Here is a 21,894-nt window from a genome sequence, read left to right as displayed (position 1 = left end):
ATCTATATTAAAAAAGTGAGATACTGTCTAAGGGTTCAATGTCCATTTAGGAATCGGATGGCAGAGGGGAAGAAGCTGTTCCTGAATCGCTGAGTGTGTGCCTTCAGGCTTCTGTACCTCCTACCTGATGGTAACAGTGAGAAAAGGGCATGCCCTGGGTGCTGAGCGTCCTTAATAATGGACGCTGTCTTTCAGAGACACCGCTCCTTGAAGATGCCCTGGGTACTTTGCAGGCTAGTACCCAAGATGGAGCTGACTAAATTTACAACCCTCTGCAACTTCTTCTGGTCCTGTGCAGTAGCACCCCCCCACCCATACCAGACACTGATGCAGTCTGTCAGAATGCTCTCCACAGTGTTCCTTCGTCTTACGCTTCCTGAAGTTCACAATCAGCTCTTTCATCTTACTGACGTTGAGTGCCAGGTTGTTGCTGTGGCACCATTCCACTAGCTGGCATATCTCACTCCTGTACACCCTCTCGTCACCACCTGAGATTCTACCAACAATGGTTGTATCATCAGCAAATTTATAGATGGTATTTGAGCAATGCCTAGCCATACAGTCATTGGTATAGAGAGAGTAGAGCGGTGCGCTAAGCACACACCCCTGAGGTGCACCAGTGTTGATAGTCAGCGAGGAGATGTTATCACCAATCCACACAGATTGTGGTCTTCTAGTTAGGAAGTCGAGGATCCAATTGCAGAGGGAGGTACAGAGGCCCAGGTTCTGCAACTTCTCAATCAGGATTGTGGGAATGATGGTATTAAATGTGAGCTATAGTCAATGAACAGCATGCTGACATAGGTATTCTGTTGTCTAGGTGGTCTAAAACCATGTGAAGAGCCATTGAGATTACATCTGCCAATGACCTATTGTGGCAATAATCAAATTGCAATGGGTCCAGTTTCTTGCTGACCAGTTTAGTCATGACCAACCTCTCAAAGCATTTCATCACTGTAGATGTGAGTGCTACTGGGCGGTAGTCGTTAAGGCAGCTCACATTATTCTTCTTAGGTACTGGTATAATTGTAGCCTTTTTGAAGCAAGTGGGAACTTCCATCCGTAGCAGTGAGAGGTTGAAAATGTCCTTGAGTAGTTGGTTGGCACAGGTTTTCAGAGCCTTACCAGGTACTCCATCGGGACCTTCTGCTTTGTGAGGGTCCACTCTCTTTAAAGACAGCCTAACATTTGGACTCTGAGATGGAGATCACAGGGTCACCAGGTGCAGCTGTCTGTCTGTCTAGGAACCATATCCAATGCGGACTTTGGTGACCATGGTTTTCCATATAGATCTATCCTTTGTTTTTTGGATAACTTCCATTTCCTCGATGTGTAGCTACCTGGCTATGCTTTTAATGTATGTAAGCTGAGGTCTTCCTCTAGGTTTGCTCCCCTCAATCTTTCCAGAGAGTATGGTTTTTCTAGTTCATCTTTCCACACGATGCGTCCTCGGAATCTGAGTTGTCTTTCCCTTATTGCAGCAGGGATCTTAAAAGCTGTAGTTATATTCTCCCTTTCAATGTAGGCATAGAAAGCAGTGAAGCATTGCTGCCATTCATGCTATTGGGTTTCGCTTTATAGGAAGTAATGTCTTGCAGACATTGCCAGAGTTGTCGCACATCTGATGTTGCCTCCAACCTCGTTCAAAATTGTCTCTTCACCCTTGAGGTAGCATCCGCAAATCATACCTGATTTTCTGGTACATGCCTGGGTCGCCAGACTTGAATGCCACAGATCTAGCCTTCAGCAGACAATGGACCTCCTGGCTCATCTACAGCTTTTGGTTTGGGAATGTCTTTGTAGGCACACACTCATCCACACTTTGCCAAGAACACGGCCTCGCTTTTGCTGTGGTTGACTCTGGCCCCTGGAGACCAGCTCAATTTGCTGACCAATCTGTGGACTGGCCACTGGTCTGGGCAGAAGAGATACAGAGAGGCTTTGATCTGAGTGCCCTCACTGCCTGGCATCAACACCCCTCTCATGCCTGCATCCTTCCTGATGGATTCCACAAAGAGTTCAATGCAACACACAAACAATACTAGGTAACTAGATCTAGTACTAGGTAACGAACCGGATCAGGTCACAGTTCTCTCAGTGGGTGAGCACCTGGGGGACAGTGACCACCGGTCCCTGGCTTTTAGCATTATCATGGAAAAGGATAGAACCAGAGAGGACAGAAACATTTTTAATTGGAAAAGGGCAAATTATGAGGATATAAGGCTAGAACTTGTGGGTGTGAATTGGGATGATGTTTTTGCAGGGAAACGTACTATGGACATGTGGTCGATGTTTAGAGATCTCTTTCAGGATGTTAGGGATAAATTTGTCCCAGTGAGGAAGATAAAGAATGGTAGGGTGAAGGAACCATGGGTGACAAGTGGGTGGAAAATCTAGTCAGGTGGAAGAAGGCAGCATACATGAGGTTTAGGAAGCAAGGATCAGATGGGTCTACTGAGGAATATAGGGGAGCAAGAAAAGAGCTTAAGAAGGGGCTGAGAAGAGCAAGAAGGGGGCATGAGAAGGCCTTGGCCAGTAGGGTAAAGGAAAACCCCAAGGCATTCTTCAATTAAGTGAAGGACAAAAGGATGACAGGAGTGAAGGTAGGACCGATTAGAGATAAAGGTGGGAAGATGTGCCTGGAGGCTGTGGAAGTGAGCGAGGTCCTCATTGAACACTTCTCTTCAGTATTCACCAATGAGAGGGAACTTGATGATGATGAGGACAATATGAGTGAGGTTGATGGTCTGGAACATGTTGATATTAAGGGAGAGGTTGTGTTGGAGGTGTTAAAGTACATTAGGACAGATAAGTCCTCTGGGCCTGACAGAATATTCCCCAGGCTGCTCCACGAGGCGAGGGAAGAGATTGCTGAGCCTCTGGCTAGAACCTTTATGTCCTCGTTATCCACGGGAATGGTACCGGAGGATTGGAGGGAGGCGAATGTTGTCCCCTTGTTCAAAAAAGGTACTAGGGATAATCCAGGTAATTATAGACCAGTGAGCCTTACGTCTGTGGTGGGAAAGCTGTTGGAAAAGATACTTAGAGATAGGATCTATGGGCATTTAGAGAATCATGGTCTGATCAGGGACAGTCAGCATGGCTTTGTGAAGGGCAGATCATGTCTAACAAGCCTGATAGAGTTCTTTGAGGTGGTGACCAGGCATAGAGATGAGGGTAGTGCAGTGGATGTGATCTACATGGATTTTAGTAAGGCATTTGACAAGGTTCCACACAGTAGGCTTATTCAGAAAGTCAGAAGGCATGGGATCGAGGGAAGTTTGGCCAAGTGGATTCAGAATTGGCTTGCCTGCAGAAGGCAGAGGGTCGTGGTGGAGGGAGTACATTCAGATTGGAGGGTTGTGACTAGTGGTGTCCCATAAGGATCTGTTCTGGGACCTCTACTTTTCGTGATTTTTATTAACGAACTGGATGTGGGGGTAGAAGGGTGGGTTGGCAAGTTTGCAGACAACACAAAGGTTGGTGGTGTTGTAGATAGTGTAGAGGATTGTCAAAGGTTGCAGAGAGACATTGATAGGATGCAGAAGTGGGCTGAGAAGTGGCAGATGGAGTTCAACCCGGAGAAGTGTGAGGTGGTACACCTTGGAAGGGCAAACTCCAAGGCAGAGTACAAAGTAAATGGCAGGATACTTGGTAGTGTGGAGGAGCAGAGGGATCTGGGGGTACATGTCCACAGATCCCTGAAAGTTGCCTCACAGGTAGATAGGGTAGTTAAGAAAGCTTATGGGGTGTTAGCTTTCGTAAGTCGAGGGATAGAGTTTAAGAGTCGCGATGTAATAATGCAGCTCTATAAAACTCTGGTTAGGCCACACTTGGAGTACTGTGTCCAGTTCTGGTCGCCTCACTATAGGAAGGATGTGGAAGCATTGGAAAGGGTACAGAGGAGATTTACCAGTATGCTGCCTGGTTTAGAGAGTATGCATTATGATCAGAGATTAAGGGAAGTAGGGCTTTACTCTTTGGAGAGAAGGAGGATGAAAGGAGACACGATAGAGGTATACAAGATATTAAGAGGAATGGATAGAGTGGATAGCCAGTGCCTCTTCCCCAGGGCACCACTGCTCAATACAAGAGGAAATGACTTTAAGGTAAAGGGTGGGAAGTTCAAGGGGGTTATTAGAGGAAGGTTTTTTACTCAGAGAGTGGTTGGTGCGTGGAATGCACTGCCTGAGTCAGTGGTGGAGGGAGATACACCAGTGAAGTTTAAGAGACTACTAGACAGGTATATGGAGGAATTTAAGGTGGGGGGGTTATATGGGAGGCAGGGTTTGAGGGTCGGCACAACATTGTGGGCCGAAGGGCCTGTAATGTGCTGTACTATTCTATTCTAAGACAGGGCAGAGCAGGCAGCCCTATCTGAATCCAAGTTTGTGGGAAAGCTTTCCGTTTCCCATCCACTAATTTCAACTGTTATATGGCTATTGGTATAGAGCAATTTGATCCCCCCGCTCCAACATCCTGTTCTGGAGAGCACATACCTTATGTACCAAAGTAAATTGGAAGGAGCTGCTGGCAGGGATGACAGCAGAGTTGCAATGGCTTGCATTTCTGGGAAAAATGAGGAAGGTGCAGAACAGGTGTATTACAAAAATGAAGAAATATTCAAATAGTAAAATAGTACAACCGCGGCTGACAAGGGAAGTCAAAGCTATTGTAAAAGCAAAAGAAAGGTCATACAACAAAGCAAAAATTAGTGGGAAGATAAAGGATTGGGATGTTTATAAAAACCTACAGAGAGCAACTAAAAAAAATCATTAGAAGGGAAAGATGAAATATGAAAGCAAGCAAGCAAATAATATCAAAGTGGACAGTTAAAGTTTTTTTAAGTATGTTAAAAATAAAAGAGAAATGAGAGTGGATATAGGACCGCTAGAAAATGAGGAGAAATAATAACGGGACAAGATGATGGCTGCTGAACTAAATAAGTATTTTGCGTCAGCCTTCACTGTGAAAGACACTAACAGTATGCCTGATGTTGTAGTGTGTGAAGAACGAGAAGTGGGTGCAGTTACAAGAGAGAAGCTGCTCAAAAAGCTGAAAGACCTAAAGGTACACAAGTCACCCTGACCAGATGAACTGCTCCCTAGGGTTCTGAAAGAGGTAGGGTTAGAGATTGTTGTGGCATTAGAAATGATCCTTCAAAAATCATTAGACTCTGGCATGGTGCCAAAGTACTAGAAAATGCAAACGTTACTCCACTCTTTAAGAAAGGAAGAAGGCAGCAGAAAGGAAAGTATAAACTAGTTAGCCTGACCTCAGTGGTTGGGAAGATGTTAGAGTCAATTGTTAAGAATGAGGTGATGGAGTACTTCGTGACACAGGACAAGATAGGATAAAGTCAGGATCGTTTCCTTCAAGGAAAATCCTGCCTGACAAACTTTTTGGAATTCTTTGAGAAGATTACAAGTAGGATAGATAAAGGCGATGCAGTGGATGTTGTATATTTGGACTTTCAGAAGGTGCCACACATGAGGCTGCTTACCAAGCTAAGAGCCCATGGTATTACTGGAAAGTTACTAACATGGTTAGAGCATTGGCTAATTGGTAAGAGGCAGCGAGTGGGAATAAAAGGATCCTTTTCTGGTTGGCTGCCAGTGACTAGTCGTGTTCCGCAGGGGTCGGTGTTGGGACCATTTCTTTTTACCCTATATATAAATAGTTTAGATGATGGAATAGATGGCTTTATTGCCAAGTTTGCAGATGATACGAAGTTTGGTGGAAGGGTAGGTAGTGTTGAGAAAACAGGATGCAGAAGAACTTAAGACAGGTTAGGAGAATGGGCATGAAAGTGGCAAATGAAATACAATGTTGGAAAATGCATGATCATGCACTTTGGTGGTAGAAATAAATGTGTGGAATATTTCCTAAATGGGAGAAAATCCAGGAATCCGAGATGCAGAGGGACTTGGGAGTCCTTGTGCAGAACACCCTGAAGGTTAACTTGTAGGTTGAGTTGGTGGTGAGGAAGGCAAATGCCACGTTAGCATTCATTTCAAGAGGTCTAGAATTCAAGGAGTCTAGAATACAAGAACAAGAATGTGATGCTGAGGCTTTATAAGGTACTGGTGAAGCCTCACCTTGAGTATTCTGAACAGTTGGGCTCCTTAGAGAGGATGTGCTGGCATTGGAGAGGGTCCAGAGGAGGTTCACAAGGATGATTCCGGGAATGAAAGGGTTATCACACAAGGAATGTTTGATGGCTCTAGGTCTGTACTTGCTGGGATTCAGAAGGATGAAGGGGATCTCATTGAAACCTTTTGAATGCCTAGACAGAGTAGATAGGGAAATGATGTTTCCCATGGTGGGAAAGTCTAAGACAAGAGGGCACAGCCTCAGGATAGAGGGGCACCCTTTCAAAACAGAGATGTGGTGAAATTTCTTTAACTAAAGGGTGGTGAGTTTGTGGAATTTTCTGCCACATGCAGCTGTGGAGGCCAGGTCGTTGGATATATTTAAGGCAGAGATTGATAGATTCTTGATTGGACATGGCATCAAAGGTTTCGGGGAGAAGGCCGGGAACTGGGGTTGAGGAGGAGCCAGAGAAAAGGATCAGCCATGATTGAATGGCGGAGTAGACTCAATGGGCCAGATGGCCTAATTCTGCTCCTATGCCCTATGTGTGTGAGAGATATATCCTGTTGAAGTCATTCTCCCAGCCCAAATTGGCCAGATAGATGCCTCCTCCCCCGCCCTGTGTGTAGGTGATGGTATTCCGAGCAGCTCAAAGCAGTTAAAGAGGTTTTCCTGCCAGGTACAGCACAGGTTTGGCTCAGGTCTATCAGCTGTCCCAGGGCAGACTTGACCTGGCTGGTCCCTTGACCCTTTCCTGGTCTGGCTTGACCCTTTGGATGGGATCAACATTGAGATGGGTTACCAGTTCCTGATGCCTTCCCCGCTTTCCTTCTGCTTGTAGATGATGGTGATGATGTCCCTTCGCATGGAGTCTGACACCCAGCCAGAAGCATAGCACTGCACACTATCAGCAGGCCTGGGCCCAGTACAACTCAGCCGGCATGCCATTCATTCTGACAGTACTGTTCACCTCAAAGCAATGGATAAACTCCTCCAGTATCAGAGGCTGGTACCCACTGCTTTCTTCAGCCTCTGATGGAAAACAGGAAATACTGGGAAGCTGGGTGTCTGTGGTCTTTCTAATGTACGGCCCAAAATTGAAGGATCTGCAGATTCTCAGTATGTTTGCCTGCAAGGTTGTTAGATTGTTGTCCTCCTCAAGGCCGTGGATCATAAAAGCCCACTGTGACCCTTTCAGAAAGAGAAGTGTGAGCATGTTTCATCCTGTCTGGGAGGGAAGATGACATCAGAGGATGCCAAAGCAAAGAGCAATGTTGCCAGCTCTTCACCTCTCAGAGACCTTTTGACACACAGGTCTCTTTCAACCCATTTTGGGCACACACTGAGGAGCAACAGATTGATACACTCAGCTCTTCCTATGAGCACCAAGAAAGCAGACAGGCCCTGTTTTAGAACATAGGATAGGACCACCATATATAGAGAATTCATTTCCCGAGGATGTACAGTAGAAGATCTGAGTCAGCCTCAACAAGAATAATATCTGTATACCTAATAAAAAAATCTCACTCAACTTCATTCCATTCTTCACCCTGCCTATTCACATCCTTCTGTATCTTTTCCAAAGAAGGTTTATTCAGTCACTACAGTATCGCATTGTTATAATGCTACACATGATTGTGTTACTTACATTACTTACAATACTTTCCTGTATAGCTTTGCCTTAAGGGCACACAAGTCTCTCACCACAGATACAGCAGTAAATTCCATTTTACATTTAAGTAATAGATTTATTACATTGCAGTGTTTCTTGTTCTGACTGCAGCTCAGACAGCACTCATGAACCTCAACACTGTTCAAGATTCAGGACCCAGCTACAAATGGAAGCAAAATTCTGCCATCCGTCTTATCACATCACATCTCTTTGTAACACTTGATGCCTTGGGCCTGAACTGGACTGAGTTCTGAAGGGTGAGGAGGGAATCTCACTGAAACTTACTAGATACTGAAAGGCCTGGATAGGGCAGACATGGAGAGGTTGCTTCCATTAACCTAGGATCCAAGGCAGTGCCTCAGAATTAAGGGGCGTTCTTTTAAAAACTGAGACAGGGACAAATTTCTTCAGCCAGATGGTGGCGAATTTGTGAAATTCATTGCCACAGAGGGCTGAGGAGGTCAAGTCATTTAAGGCAGAAATTGATAGGTCCTTGACTGGTAAGGGAGTGGGTGAGTTTAAAGGTTACAGGGAGAAAGCTGGAAAATAAAAATAGCCATGATTGAATGGTAGAGCAGATTTAATGGACTGAATGGCCTAATTCTGTACCTAATGGTATCACTGGTGAGGTAGGGGGAGGTGAATTTGGCCCATTGAGTCAACATTGGTTTTTGGAGCAAACCCGTTCTGAAAAAGGAATTTCAGGATGTATATTGTACACATTTCTCTGACATTAAATGTATCTTTGAGACTTCTGAAACCTTTGAATCCCAATTCCCCACTCATCTCTCTGTAGCCCTTTCTCTCTCACATGCCCATTTCAGGTTTAATATCACCATCATATGTCATGACATTTGTTAAATTTCAGGTAGTAGTACATGGCAATACATGATAAATATAGTGTGACAAGAATACACATAAAATTAAGATGTTTGCTGGCCTGGGTTAGCATCAGTGACATCAGCAAGTGGTCTGCCACCTGCCCTCAGGGGAAGGAGAGATAAGGAACAATGGAGCAGCGTCTGGAGATGTGTAATGAAGGGACGTGGGAGAGAGAGCTGTCTGGAGCGGCTCCCCCTTTGAACCCTGAACTGTTTGAAGTGATGGACAGGCGATACCCCAGCAGGGGGATAAAAAGGGACCGGTTCGCTAAGGCGACACACACGCCACCCGAGGTAACGAGACCCTGGAAGCAGTACGCCTCTCACGAGTCGGTGAGAAGTATCAGAAAACGGCCAGGGTGGAAAGGTACGATCAGCGGGAACCCGGTGTGTGTCCGCCCTTGCCTGGGTGCCGGGTTCACTGCAGAGGATCGACCGCATCTGGAGGAGGGGTCACAGTCGGTGACCTCAGGTGACATCACCAAGGACCCGCCCAAAAGCTGCTTGTGAGCCATATCATCGGTCTGTGAGTGAAGCCGTGTCTGAATGATCAGTTGTTCCTGTTCTCTCTCTCTCTTCCCCCACGTTGTCCATCGCCATGGCAACGATTACTGCAAACTGAACTACTAAACTGGACTGAACTTTGAGTCACTTTGAAATTTGGTCATTTACCCCTAGACAACGATAGAGCTTGATTGATGCTGTTATCTTAATTCTGTGCACAAGTGTGTTTATCATTGCTAAACTGTTGCATTTATTATCCTTTCGATTACTGTGTTGCTTGTTTCTTTAATAAAACTTTCTTAGTTCTAGTACTCCAGACTCCAACTGAGTGATCCATTTCTGCTGGTTTGGCAACCCAGTTACGGGGTACGTAACATAAGAAAAAATAAATTTATTAATTAAAGTGTATAGGTATATTAAAGTGTTAAAAGTAGTTCAAAATGGTGGTGGTGGTGGCATCCATTAGTCTCGCGAGACCATGGATCTGCGCCTGGATGGTCTTGTTCAAAAACAGAAATTATAAAAAGTGAGATTGTGTTCATGGGTTCAATGTGCATTTAGGAATTGGATGGCTGAGTGGAAGAAGCTGTTCCTGAATCATTGAGTGTGTGTCTTCAGGCTCATGTACCTCCTTCCTGACAGTAACAATGAGAAGAGGGCATGTCCTGGGAGACGGTGGTCCTTAATGATGGACACCGTCTTTCTGAAGCACCGCTCCTTGAAGACGTCTTGGATACCATGAAGGCTAGAGCCTAATTTTACAAATTTCTATAGCTTCCTTCGACCCTGTGCAGCAGCCACCCCACCCCCCAATACCAGACAGTGATGCAGCCTATTAGAATGCTCTCCGTGGTACACCTGCAGAAGGGTTTCTTTTATATATAAAAGTGTTTTATGTAACAAACCAAACCTCTTCAAACTCCAAATGGCATATAGCCACTGTCTTGCCTTCATTATAGCTGCATCAATATGTCATCCAGGTTAGATCCTCAGAGAGGTCCAGGCACAATCTCAGGAAAGTCATCCCACACACAAAGTGGCAATTCTGCTCCAAACATTAAGTATGTTCATCAGCTGTGACAGGGCATGAATCCTATTACCTCCAACAAAGAAAAACCAAGCAACATATGTGACAAACAAGAGAAAATCTGCAGATGCTGAAAATCAAAGCAGCACACACAAAATGCTGAAAGAACTCAGAAGGCCAGGCAGCATCTGTGGAAAAAAGTTAACAGTTGACATTTCAGGCCGGGACTGGAGAAAAAAAAATGATGAGAAGTCAGAAAAAGAAGGTGGAGGAAGGGAAAGAAGAAGTACAAGGCAGTAGATGATAGATGAAATCAGGAGAGGGGAAGGAGTGAAATAAAGATCTGGGAAGTTGATTGGCGAAAGAGATAAAGGCCTGGAGAAGGGAGAATCTGACAGCATAGGACAGAAGGCCATGGAAGAAAGATAGAGGGGAGGAGCACCAGAGGGAGGTAAGGAGATAAGGTGAGAGAGGGAACTGGGAAAAGGGAATGGTGCAGGGGTGGGGGTGGTATTACCAGAAGTTCAAGAAATTGATGTTCATGCCATCAGATTTGAGGCTACTCAGATGGAATACAAGCTGTTGCTCCTCCAACCTGAGTGTGGCCTCATCGCGGCAGTAAAGGAGGACAATGGACTGACATGTTGGAATGGGAATGGGAATTAGAATTAAAGTAGGTGGCCATGAGGAGATACCACTTTTTCTGGCAGATGGAGAGTAGGTACTTGGTGAAGCTGTCTCCCAATCTATGTCAGGTCTCACCAATATACAGGAGGCCACACTGGGAGCACCAGACACAGTAGGTGACCCCAACACACTCACAGGCGAAGTGTTGCCTTACATGGAAGGACAGTTTGTGACCCTGAATGGTAGTGAGGGAGGAGATGTAGGGGCAGGTATAGCACATGTTCTGCTTGCAAAGATAAGTGCCAAGAGGGAGATCAGTGGGGAGGGACGAGTGGACAAGGGAGTCGCACAGACAATGATCCCTGCAGGAAGCAGAAAGGTTGGGGGACAGGGAGGGAAAGTTGTGCTTGGTGATGGGATCACATTGGAGATGGTGGAAGGTACGGAGAATTATGTGCTGGATGCGGAAGCTGGTGAGGACAAGTGAACCCTGTTCCTGGTGGGGTGGTGGATGGATGGGATGAGAGCAGACGTGCACGAAATGGAAGAGATGCGGGTGAGGGCAGCATTGATGGTGCAGGAAGGAAAGCCTCTTTCTTTGAAGGAGGACATTTCAGTAATTCTGGAATGAGAAGATGCAGCAGAGAGGCCATGAACTTATCAATCACCCCTGCTATGGACACTTTCTGGAGGTCCAAGATCCAGATGCTCCACGACCACTGGACTCAGTGTGTAAATGTAGGAGGGGATTATGTTGAAAAATAAATGTGCTAGGTTTTCTAAAGTTAACTCCTTCTACCCTAGGCCACAAACTTATCACTCACCCCTCATATGATGGTGTTGAACGCTGAGCTGTAGTCAATAAACAGCAGCCTGAAGTAGGTATTACAATTGCCCAGATGCTCCAAGGCAGAGTAGAGAGCCAAAGGGATTGTAACCCCTGGAAACCTATTGTGGTGGTAGGCAAAATGTGGCCAGTCCAGGTTTCTTGCTTAGGCAGGAGTTGATTCTAGCCAAGACCAACCTCTCAAAACACCATCAGGGTAGGATATGGTGACAAATAGGTACTCTGATAATAAATTTATTTTGAACTTTAAACTTTGATAGTGCAGAAACAGACCCAACTCATCCATGTGCCTGCCTTAGCCAAGCCTATTGCCCTTTAAATCAGGAGTTCCCAACCTTTTTGATGCCATGCGCCAATACCATTAAGCAAGGGCTCTGTGGACCCCAGGTTGAGGACATCTGCGATAAACCTTTCCTTTCCACGTTCTTACCCAAATGTCTTTGAAACATTGTCACTGTACCCACTTCTACCACTTTCTGTGGCAGCCCATTTTATACACCCACTCTCTGTGTGGAAAAACACATATCTCAGGTGCCTTTCACACCTTTCCCCTCTCACGTTAAACCTGTGTGTAACAGTCAGCCTCAAGCTCACAAGGCGACAAGAAGAGATTGCCAGCCAATAGCAACTGTTCCCTAGTCTCCACAGCCTGGGATGGTGACCCTGGACAAACTTATTAAACTTTGAATTAAAACCACTCTGCAACTAGACCATTGCACATTGGTTGTTTGTCAGTCTTTGTTTACATAGTTTTTCATAAATTCTGTTGTATTTCTTTATTTCCCTGTAAATGCCTGCAAGGAAATGAGTCTCAAGGTAGCATACATGTACTTTGACAAAAAATTTACTTTGAACCTTGAGAATAAAAATTGACTCACAGATGGCTCTGGTGAAATCCCACAACATTTTCGTTGTCCTGAGTGCAGCTCCCAGTAGCAGAACTCGCTATGCCTTTTCCTTCATTGGATTCAATCAGCATTCCCAAACCTGGATCATCTACAAGAAAGGCAAAGCAGATCTGCTTCAGACTTTTGCTCTTCATAAATATGCAGTACAAGGTAGAAGATAAAATGCTTTCTATTTCTGTACCAGTAAGGTCCAGCACAGATTAAATACTGCCCAACAACCCACTCTTCTGTCCCATCAAACATTGCCAGAGCAGATATAGAGGAAATTAAACATTATAAAGCTCGCTATCATCTCTTCAAATATTCCTCAGTAAGGCACGTCAGCTCTCTCTGCACTGTCCTATCGATGTCTGCTGAGGAGGAAGGCAGTAGCAAAGTTCCCTCTGTAACACACATATTGGATACACAATTTGCTTGACAGAAGAAAGCGTGAGGTGATGATGAAAGGTTGTCTTTCAGACTGGAGGCCCATGAATAGTGGCGTCTCCCAGGAGTCAGTGCCAGTGTCATTGCCATCTATGTTATTGATTTGGATGAGAGTGTACAAGGCCCAGTTAGTAAGTTTACAGATGACACTGAAGCTAGTGCTGCCATTGGCAGTGAAGATGGTTATCAGAACTTCCAAAGGGAGCTTGATCAGCTGAGTACTGTCTGTCAAAGAATCACAAATGGAGTTTAATTCAGATAAATGTTGCACTTCGAGAAGACAAATGAGGGTAGGAAATTCAAAGATGGTTGGGGCCTGGGAAAAATGTAGTAGAACAAAGGGATCTAGATGGGTTACCTGAAAGTAGCCTCACAAGCAGACAGGCAAGAGAAAAAGGCTTTTGGCATGCACACCTCATCAGTCAGGGCACTGTGTCTCGAAAGTGGAATGAGTGAAATGTTATGTTGTATTTTATAAGATGTTGGTGAGTCCATATTTGTTCCATTTTGGATGTCCTGCAGGAGGAAGGGTGCTGTTAAGCTAGAAAGAGTGTGGAGGAGATCTGTGACGATGTTGCTGAGACTTGAGGGACTGAGTTCTGGACAGCGGTTGAGCATGTTGGGGCTTTTTTCCATTGGAGATTGAGGGGTGAAGTTATACAGGTAAAATCATGAGGGGCAGAGATAAAGCCAAAGCGCACAGTGCTTTTTAAAGGGGCAAGATTTAATAAGAACCTTTCATCAGAGGATTAGGAGCTTGCTGAGGTGCGTTGGCATGGCATGCAACAAAAAATACTATATTACATAACAAGAATTATAAAGTACTGCTATAGAATAAAATGTGCAGAAATACCAGTGTGAATTTACAATGTAAACAGCAGTACAAAAAGTGGTTTAACGTGTTTACAGTGCAGTGACTCAGGTAATAGATGGAAGGAGGAGGGGAGGGGAGGGGAGATAACCAGAATGATTGACCAGATTAACAGCCTGGAAGAAACTTCTATGATGGCATGAAGTTTTGGTTTAATAAGCACTTTCCAGAAGAGAGCATTTGGAAAAGGCAGTTTGCAGGGTGGGTAGAGTTAGCAGTGATTTTCCTGCCCACTTCGTTGACCTGGACGCATACATGTCCTACAGTGATGGTGGACTGCAGTGAAGGATGCTCAGTAAAAGGAGGTGCTTTGGATGGGTACAAAGGTACTTGGCCAGGTACATGGATAGGAAAGATTTAAAGGGATATGGACCACACGCGGGCAAATGGGATTGGCTTTACTGGCAACCTTGGTCGGCATGGTTCAGTTGGGCCAAAGCACCCAGTTCCCTACTGCATGATTCTATGACACATCCAAAGTTCCCAGAAAGGATACAGTGGAAAGCTTACTGTTCTGAAGTTGCTTGTAAGGAACTTTTTATGATGACATGAAGTGTTTTGTTTTAATAACCTTATAACACTTTCCAGAAAGGAGCTTTCATAAAAAGCAGTTTATAGGGTGGGCAGTGTCAGTAAAGAAGAACTAAAGTAAATATTGTTACCTCCAACTGTGAAGTATATCCACGAGCTTTCAAATCTTTCCTACCTCATTCAATAGCAGACTTAATGATAAAGTTCAATTTTTGCTACATGACACCAACGTGAGCACTTTTGTTCAGATTCAAGAACGGAAGGTTATTTTAAGGCTACGGGAAGAAAGCATGGTGGTGGGGGAGTGGAAATGTCAGAGCCAAGTGTTTTTTAAATCACAGAGTGGTGGGTGCGTGAAATACCCTGCCAGGAGGGGTGCAGAGGCAGGTACATTAGGGGAATTCTTACAAACTCTTAAATAGGCATATGGATGATCAAAAACTGGAGAGCTATGTAGGAGGAAAGGATAAGATTGATCTTAGAGTACATTGAAAAGGCGTGACCCAAAGAGCCTGTACTGTGCAGTAATGTTCTATGTTAATCACAAGGGGATGCAGTGAACTGCTGGATGCAATCTCACATCACATATATAATCTTTAAATAACAGTACTAGTTATAATGAAAATAGGGGAAACATCAAAAATACTGCCTCCCAGCATGATGGGACACCAGGGGTTAAAACATCCGAACAGAGTTGGCCACTCAGCAATCTCATCTTGACCATCTGCATCTCTGCCTTTTCATGAATAATTATTCCGGACCTGTGGACATCTCATCAACTCCCTGGCTTCTCACCTCCAGAACTACAAAAAGTGCCAGTGGTCTCTCCTGCCATTCAACCACGAGGTTTGTTTTTAGAAAGCAGATAGCTCAAGGATGTCGCTTTCCAACAAGGCCCTAGGGAACCTACAATCACATTGGCTCAAGTTAGAAATCATGACTCATTATTTCTCATCTCTGATTCAGATCATGCAAATACAAAATCCTGACTCACCAGGTCACTGAGTCAGCTAAAGCACACTTCATTCAATTCTCAAAATACTAACTGGCAACGGGAGTAACCACAAGAAAGGCTGAACAAAGCGCAAAAGGTTAGGGGAGACAAACAGTGCTGGAGATGAGCACAAATTTGAGGCATCAGACTACACATAAGTGCTAAGGAGTCTGTGGTAGATTCAGGCTGCAAGGAAGCAGTTAACTGTAACACACCACCAAGTGAGGTAGTAGCAGAGACTGGGACAGATGCAGTATAAAAAAGTGTGTGGGATTCCAAAATAAGAAGGAAAAGAAGGGAAAAAGGTCAGACCTCATCTGTGGACAGAAAGACAGAGTTAACATTTCAGTTTAAAGATCCTTCTTCAGAACTGGGAAGGAGACAAAGGAGGGTGGAAGGAAGATTGGAGAAGTCACAAAAAAAAAACAGGGTGACACTGGAGATGAGCTGCATCCCCAGTGGGGGAAATTGAGAGTGAGAATAAGACAAAAGATTGTAGGAGTTGTGAAATGCAGAGCAGGAGGACATGCAGAGCAGATCATGCTGGGCTTGTCCTCCACTCCCAGAAAGAAAATGAGAAAAGGGGAATAAAAAGAAACAAGCTGAGCCACTGGAATCTGAGACAACAACAATCTGCTGGAGGAAATCTGTGGGTCAAACAAAATCTGTAGGGGGGGGGAAGAGAAAGGAATGGTTAATAAAGTTTACAGGATCTCTGGCCTAAATAGTCCGTGCCAACCAAGCTGCCCACCTAAGCTAATCTCATATCCCTCTAAACCGTTCCTGTCCAAACATCTTTTAATGACTTCTGTAGTAAGCTTTGTTTGATGTTTCAGGTCAAGACCCTACATCAGGCAAAAAAAAGTTATCTGTTGGATTACCTGAGGTAGATTAGAACATTTTTGATCACTGTCCTTCTGGTCCCAGAAGGGGAAATATTTTGCATTTAGTTTTGGGGATTTGAGATAGAGCAACTTTGATTGGGGAGCCATTTGGAGTTTAGCACAGTTATCAAAGAGGACAAAAAAGATAAAATAATTATTTCAGTGAGTTGCTAAGTGATTGGGTCCAAAAACATTAATTCAAGCATTTTCAGACAAATACTCACGTAGAAAACAGACCAGTGACCCCCTAGGTACATTAATCAGCAAGAAGAGTGTTCGAGGTCTAGCGTACAAGGTCCAGTCATTGGTGAGTCTGAAGTTCAAGGCCTGGAGTCCAGGTCTTCATTCATCAGTCAGTGAGCCCTGGGGTCAGTACTGAAGGTTAAAGCCCAAAGGTCAATTGGAAGTTCTGAGATCAAGGCCTGATGCTCAGAGCCCCAAGTCTGTGAATCTCTGTGAATCCATTGGGAAAGTCAACAGGCCATTGGCTGCGGGTCTATGTGCACTGAAGGCTGGAAGCCAAAGACAGCCTGTCCTGGACTGGTAAGAATGTCACAGCAAGCCAAAATCAGCCAACACGAATAGTCTGCTGTCAACCAATTTCAAGCCAACTTTTTCTGATCAGTCATTGTTCCTGATAATGTCTCAAATGTTCTTTTTGACCTTTAAATCAACATGTTCTAGTTACACATGTAATGCCCTGAGTAAGATTTCTACTGTTATGCTGTGAGGTATTTTTATTTTAGCAGTTTTCTGTAAAAGCAGTGTCCTGTTAGCAAGAGTATTTTGGCTTCAGCCAAAGATACGAGCCACATTATCCAATTTAGGAATGTGGTGTCAGCCAGTTGGAGTTGCCTTGGTTCGTGTCATAGGTTTCTGCCTAGTAGAACATTGGAGCAGATCCCCGAAGGACAGTAGTCTGGTTTGGGGTCTTCTGGTGGGAGCAGTGGAGCGAGGCACAAGGGAAGATGCCCACAGAATGCCAAATGAAGGAGAGATGCTGTTGTAAGAAATGTCTTGCGTAGATGAATGGTTCTAAGAAGGATGTGCCAATACTCCCAAGACAGCCAACTCACTTGAGATGGTCTTCGAGAGAAGTTTGGCTTGTGGCGGGTGCTTTCTTGCAGACCATGGTTCCCATGCAAGTGAAGCAATACACCTCCCCAACTACACCAGAAATTAGTTCCAATGTTAATGTGCACATTGGACAGGTTTAACTGTAATGGGTCCTTTTATTTTTCTTTTTTGTTCCGCAACTGTAAACTTGGTAAATTTTTGTAATTTTATGCCAGTGTACTATCTGCTAATTTTCTGGCAGATGATAACTTTACACAGCATTCACTACAATCAATGTTTCTTAATCGGAACATCAGAACTTTCCTGTTTGGTTGAACCCCAAATCATACTAACCTAGACATGTATTGTTTATGAAAGGTGGCCTTCTCAGCACTGAGCCATGTGGCTGTTAGCAGAGTCAGCCAACAAGTCAGGTCTATGTATGAGCCCCAGCGAGAGGGCTGTTTTCAACACAGTTGATTTTCGGCTGTGTGGTTTGCTGAATTAAGATCTATTTTGTGTTCTGGTTTTGTTCGATCTCCATGCTCAGGGTCTCATCCGAAGTCATAGCTGAGTGAACACAACAATTGGCGACAAGGATGGGATTCAAATTCAAATATGTTGATCTTTATTTGTGGACTTCTCTTTACACTTATGACTATGTGGCTAAGCCCAGCTCCAATGCCATATTTAAGTTTGCTGATGACACCACCGTCATTGGCCTAATCAAAGGTGGTGGTGAATCAGCACATAGGAGGGAAACTGAAAATTTAATTGAGTGGTGGCACAACAACAACTTCTCACTCAATGTCAGCAAGACCAAGGAACTGATTACTGACTTCAGGATGAGGAAACCAGAGGTGCATGAGCCAGGTTTCAACGGGGGATCGGAAGTGGAGAGGGTCAGCAACTTTAAATTCCTCTTAAACACATGCTGTGTTTTTGTTTCAGAGGACTTTTCCTGCCCTAGCATGCAAGTGCAATTATGAAGAAAACATGGTAACACCTCTACTTCCTTAAGAGTTTGCAAAGATTTGGCATGACATTTAAAACTTTGACAAACTTCTATAAATTTGTGATGGACTGGTTCCATCACAGCCTGGTATGGAAGCACCAATGATCTTAAATGGAAAATCCTACAAAAAAAAATAGTGGATACGGCCCTGTACGTCACAGTAAAGCCCTTCCCACCATTAAGCACATCTACACGAAGCATTGTTGCAGGAAAACAATATTCATCATCAGGGACTCCCACCACCAGGACATGGTTCCTCCTCACGGCAGCCATCAGGAGGTGGTATAGGACCTAGACTCACACCAGCAGGTTCAGAAACAGTCATTACCCCTCTAACCTCGGGTCCTTGACTAAAAGGGATAGCTTCATTCAACTTCACTTGCCCCATCATTGAAATGTTTCCACAACCTGTGGACTCACTTTCAAGGACTCTTCATCTCACATTCTCGATATTTATTGATTATTTATTATTATTTCTTTTTTTATTTGCACAGTTGTTATCTTTTAACACTGATTGAACGACCAAGTAGGTGCGGTCTTACATTCATTCTATTACAGTTATTATGCTATTATGGATTTATTAAGTATGCCCACAAGAAAATGAACCTCAGGATTGTTTATAGTGACATACTTGCACTTTGATAATAAATTTACTTTGAATCATCTTTACTGTGAAGAAATTCCACAAGATATTTTATGCCAGATGCTTCACTTTCCTTACTAATTATAAGCCACTGTTGTCCATCTTCAGGATAAAGAAAGACACCCCGATGTATATAGCTAACCATCTACAAGAGTGGGTGATGATGTTATTAGCCTCTGATTTTGAAATCAGTTACACATCAATCCATGAACTTGGTCAGATAGATGCCTTCACCAGACTTCCAAACCCATGGATTATTGAAGTCAAAGACACAATTGTGACTGCGATTTCAGTTGATTTCGAAGTCCACTGGGTTGTATCTGATGCGTCTAAAGGTATTCAGTTCATGGTCAACAAGGCCAGAGCAGAAACAGCTGCAGATCCTCTTCCTCAGCTTATCTGAAGATACCTCGCTGACGGACGGCTAGTCAAAGTTGAGGAAGATGTCGTACCCTTTTACCAATGTCATACATCACTCTCAGCTCCTACCCAATGTCTGGACACAGAATAGTGACTCCATGAATGCTTTAATCAAATGTACTGAAACAATTCCATCATGATTACCTGGGCATCAATCGACTGGAAGTCCTGGCAAGAAGCTTTGTGTACTGGCCAGGCAAACACGAAGACATCATCTGTATGCAAGCAGTGCGCTCGGTGCTCCATGGTAGCAAACAATCCAAGTCGTGCCAGTCCATGAGCACGGCCTCAGGCTACCAGACCTTGGAGTCAAGTACATATTGGCTTCGTTGGCTCAGTCAATGGGTGTGCCTACCTTGTCCTGGTTGACTCTTATTGCAAATGGCCAGAAGTTTTATCAACGAAGTCAATGGCAGAGGCTATCATTCGACAGCTGCCTCAAATCTTCAGCCGCTTTGGGAAGCCAGAAATGCTTGTTTCTGACAATGACACATAGTTCAGTGCACAGCAGCTTGCTGCATTCTGCAAGAACCGTGGGATTATTCACGTCCGCTCACCCCTGTATAATCCACAGTTCAACAGCCAAGCAGAAAGGTTTTCTCAAAACCTCCAAACAGTTGCTTTTGAAATCAAGAGGGAAGCAGCATCAGCCAAGGCTCTCAACACATTCCTGCTGACATATCAAATCACACCACATTCAGGCCTCAAGGAGAAGTGTCCAGCTGAAGCGCTTTTGGAGAGGAAACTGTGCACAGTGTTGGGTGCAATGCTGCACATTATCCAACAACCAAAACAGCAGATGGTCAGGTGCACAAACCCACACAGACCTCGATCAACAAGAGAAGGCACTCATACCCTGAGCTGCAGTGTGGACCAGACTGCATCACAATGGTCAAGACTCCAGGTATCAGGTCAGTTTGTCTGAAGCATGGGAATGTGCTCTACAAAGTTACCATAGACTGACACCCCTGCCATCACATCAACATGCTCCCAAAGGCACAACAGGTTTGTTGGGCAGATCAACAAACAGAGCTGGACCCTCATCTCTTTCTGAAAGGGTTTCATTTACCTCAACTGAACCAACCAACGGCAGCAAGTCCCTCAGGGTCATGGCCTGTAGACTGATGGCACATGATGGACCTGGAGCCACATCTCTGCAAGAACAGCCGCAGCAGTTCCTCATTTCAAAGTTCAAAGTTGAAACTAAATTTATTTCAAAGTATATATAAATCACCATATACAACCCTGAGATTCAGTGTCTTCCTGGCATACTCAACAAATCCAATAACCATAATAGAATCAATGAAACACTGCACCAACTGGGCATACAGCTAGTGTGCAAAAAGCGACAAATTATGCAAATACAAAAAGAAAGAAGAACTAATAATAATAATAATTAATAAATATTGAGAATGTGATGAACATTTCACATAGTAAAGTTGCAGATTGTCTTCCACTGACTGAACACTGGACCACAGCGTTGACAGGAGGGCCAGGCTCCAACCCCATGTGTACACCACGAATCGAGCCTGCACAGATCCTCTGCCGCATGTCTCACCATCACAAGCAAAATGTCTAAGACAATCACTCTCATCCATTGAATCATGCACCGCACAGCATTGCTAACACCTTCTTCCCTAGGTGGCTAGAGCAGGCTGCAACACGGTGCACGACTAATACAGCTGAGGCATTTAAAGAGTCTCCTAGGCACATGAATGTGGGATAGGGATCTTCTGTAGGCAGAATGGAGTAGTTTAATTAGTTTGGCACAACATCATGGACTGAAGAGCCTGTATTGTACTGTATTATATTGTGCTAGACAGCAACTCACCCCAGATATGGGTGCCCAGAGTACAATTTTATAGACAGCAAAGTGCACAGAACCCAAGCAGTGATGAAGACCTAGACAGCTGATGAAATGCATAGGCAATGGGCTAGATATTTAAAGGGGAGAAGTACTGCAGACTAAATTTTGGTAAAAGGTGGGCTACCTATATAACTAATTGAGATTAAAGATTAGCTTTGTGTGCCACATGTACACAGTGAAATGTGTTGTTTTCATCAATGACCAACACAGTACAAATATGTGCCACCATGCTTCTAACCTGCCCACAACGACCCCTGACCAATCCATACGTCTGCTCTGTCTTTGTCTGGGAAACCAGAGAATCCACAAGACACCCACGCAGTCACAAGCGCATGCCAATTCCGTACAGGTAACGCCGGGAAGTGAACCCTGATTCCTAGTGCAGAAAAGCATTACAATAACGGTTATACTGCCATGCTGTACAGCTTTAAAAGAGATGTACGGACATCTTGTCGTATTAGGGGCACTTAAGAAACTCTTTAATAGAAAGATGGATGATAGAAGAATGGAGGTCTACGTAGGAAGGAAGGGTTAGATTGATCTTAGAGTAGGTTAAAAGGTCAGCACAACGTCATGGCTGAAGAATTTGCACTGCGAAACCTTGTAGCATATAGGATCTTAAGTTTTA

General features: G+C 44.3%; 1 protein-coding gene across 1 annotated transcript in view; it reads right to left on the bottom strand.

Moving 5' to 3' along the window:
* Positions 1-21,894, bottom strand: part of il34 (interleukin 34) — a 99,581-nt gene that overhangs the window by 59,162 nt on the left and 18,525 nt on the right. The window contains exon 2 of the mRNA XM_063067366.1: positions 12,530-12,647. Within this exon, the coding sequence (XP_062923436.1) occupies positions 12,530-12,557 (28 nt within the window). The 5' untranslated portion in view covers positions 12,558-12,647. The remainder of the gene's footprint in view (positions 1-12,529; positions 12,648-21,894) is intronic.

Source organism: Mobula hypostoma, chromosome 14, assembly GCF_963921235.1.
Source record: "Mobula hypostoma chromosome 14, sMobHyp1.1, whole genome shotgun sequence".
In the NCBI taxonomy this organism is placed as follows: Eukaryota; Metazoa; Chordata; class Chondrichthyes; order Myliobatiformes; family Myliobatidae; genus Mobula; species Mobula hypostoma.
The sequence above is the reverse complement of the archived record's forward strand: the minus strand, read 5'-3'. Positions and strand labels throughout refer to the sequence as shown.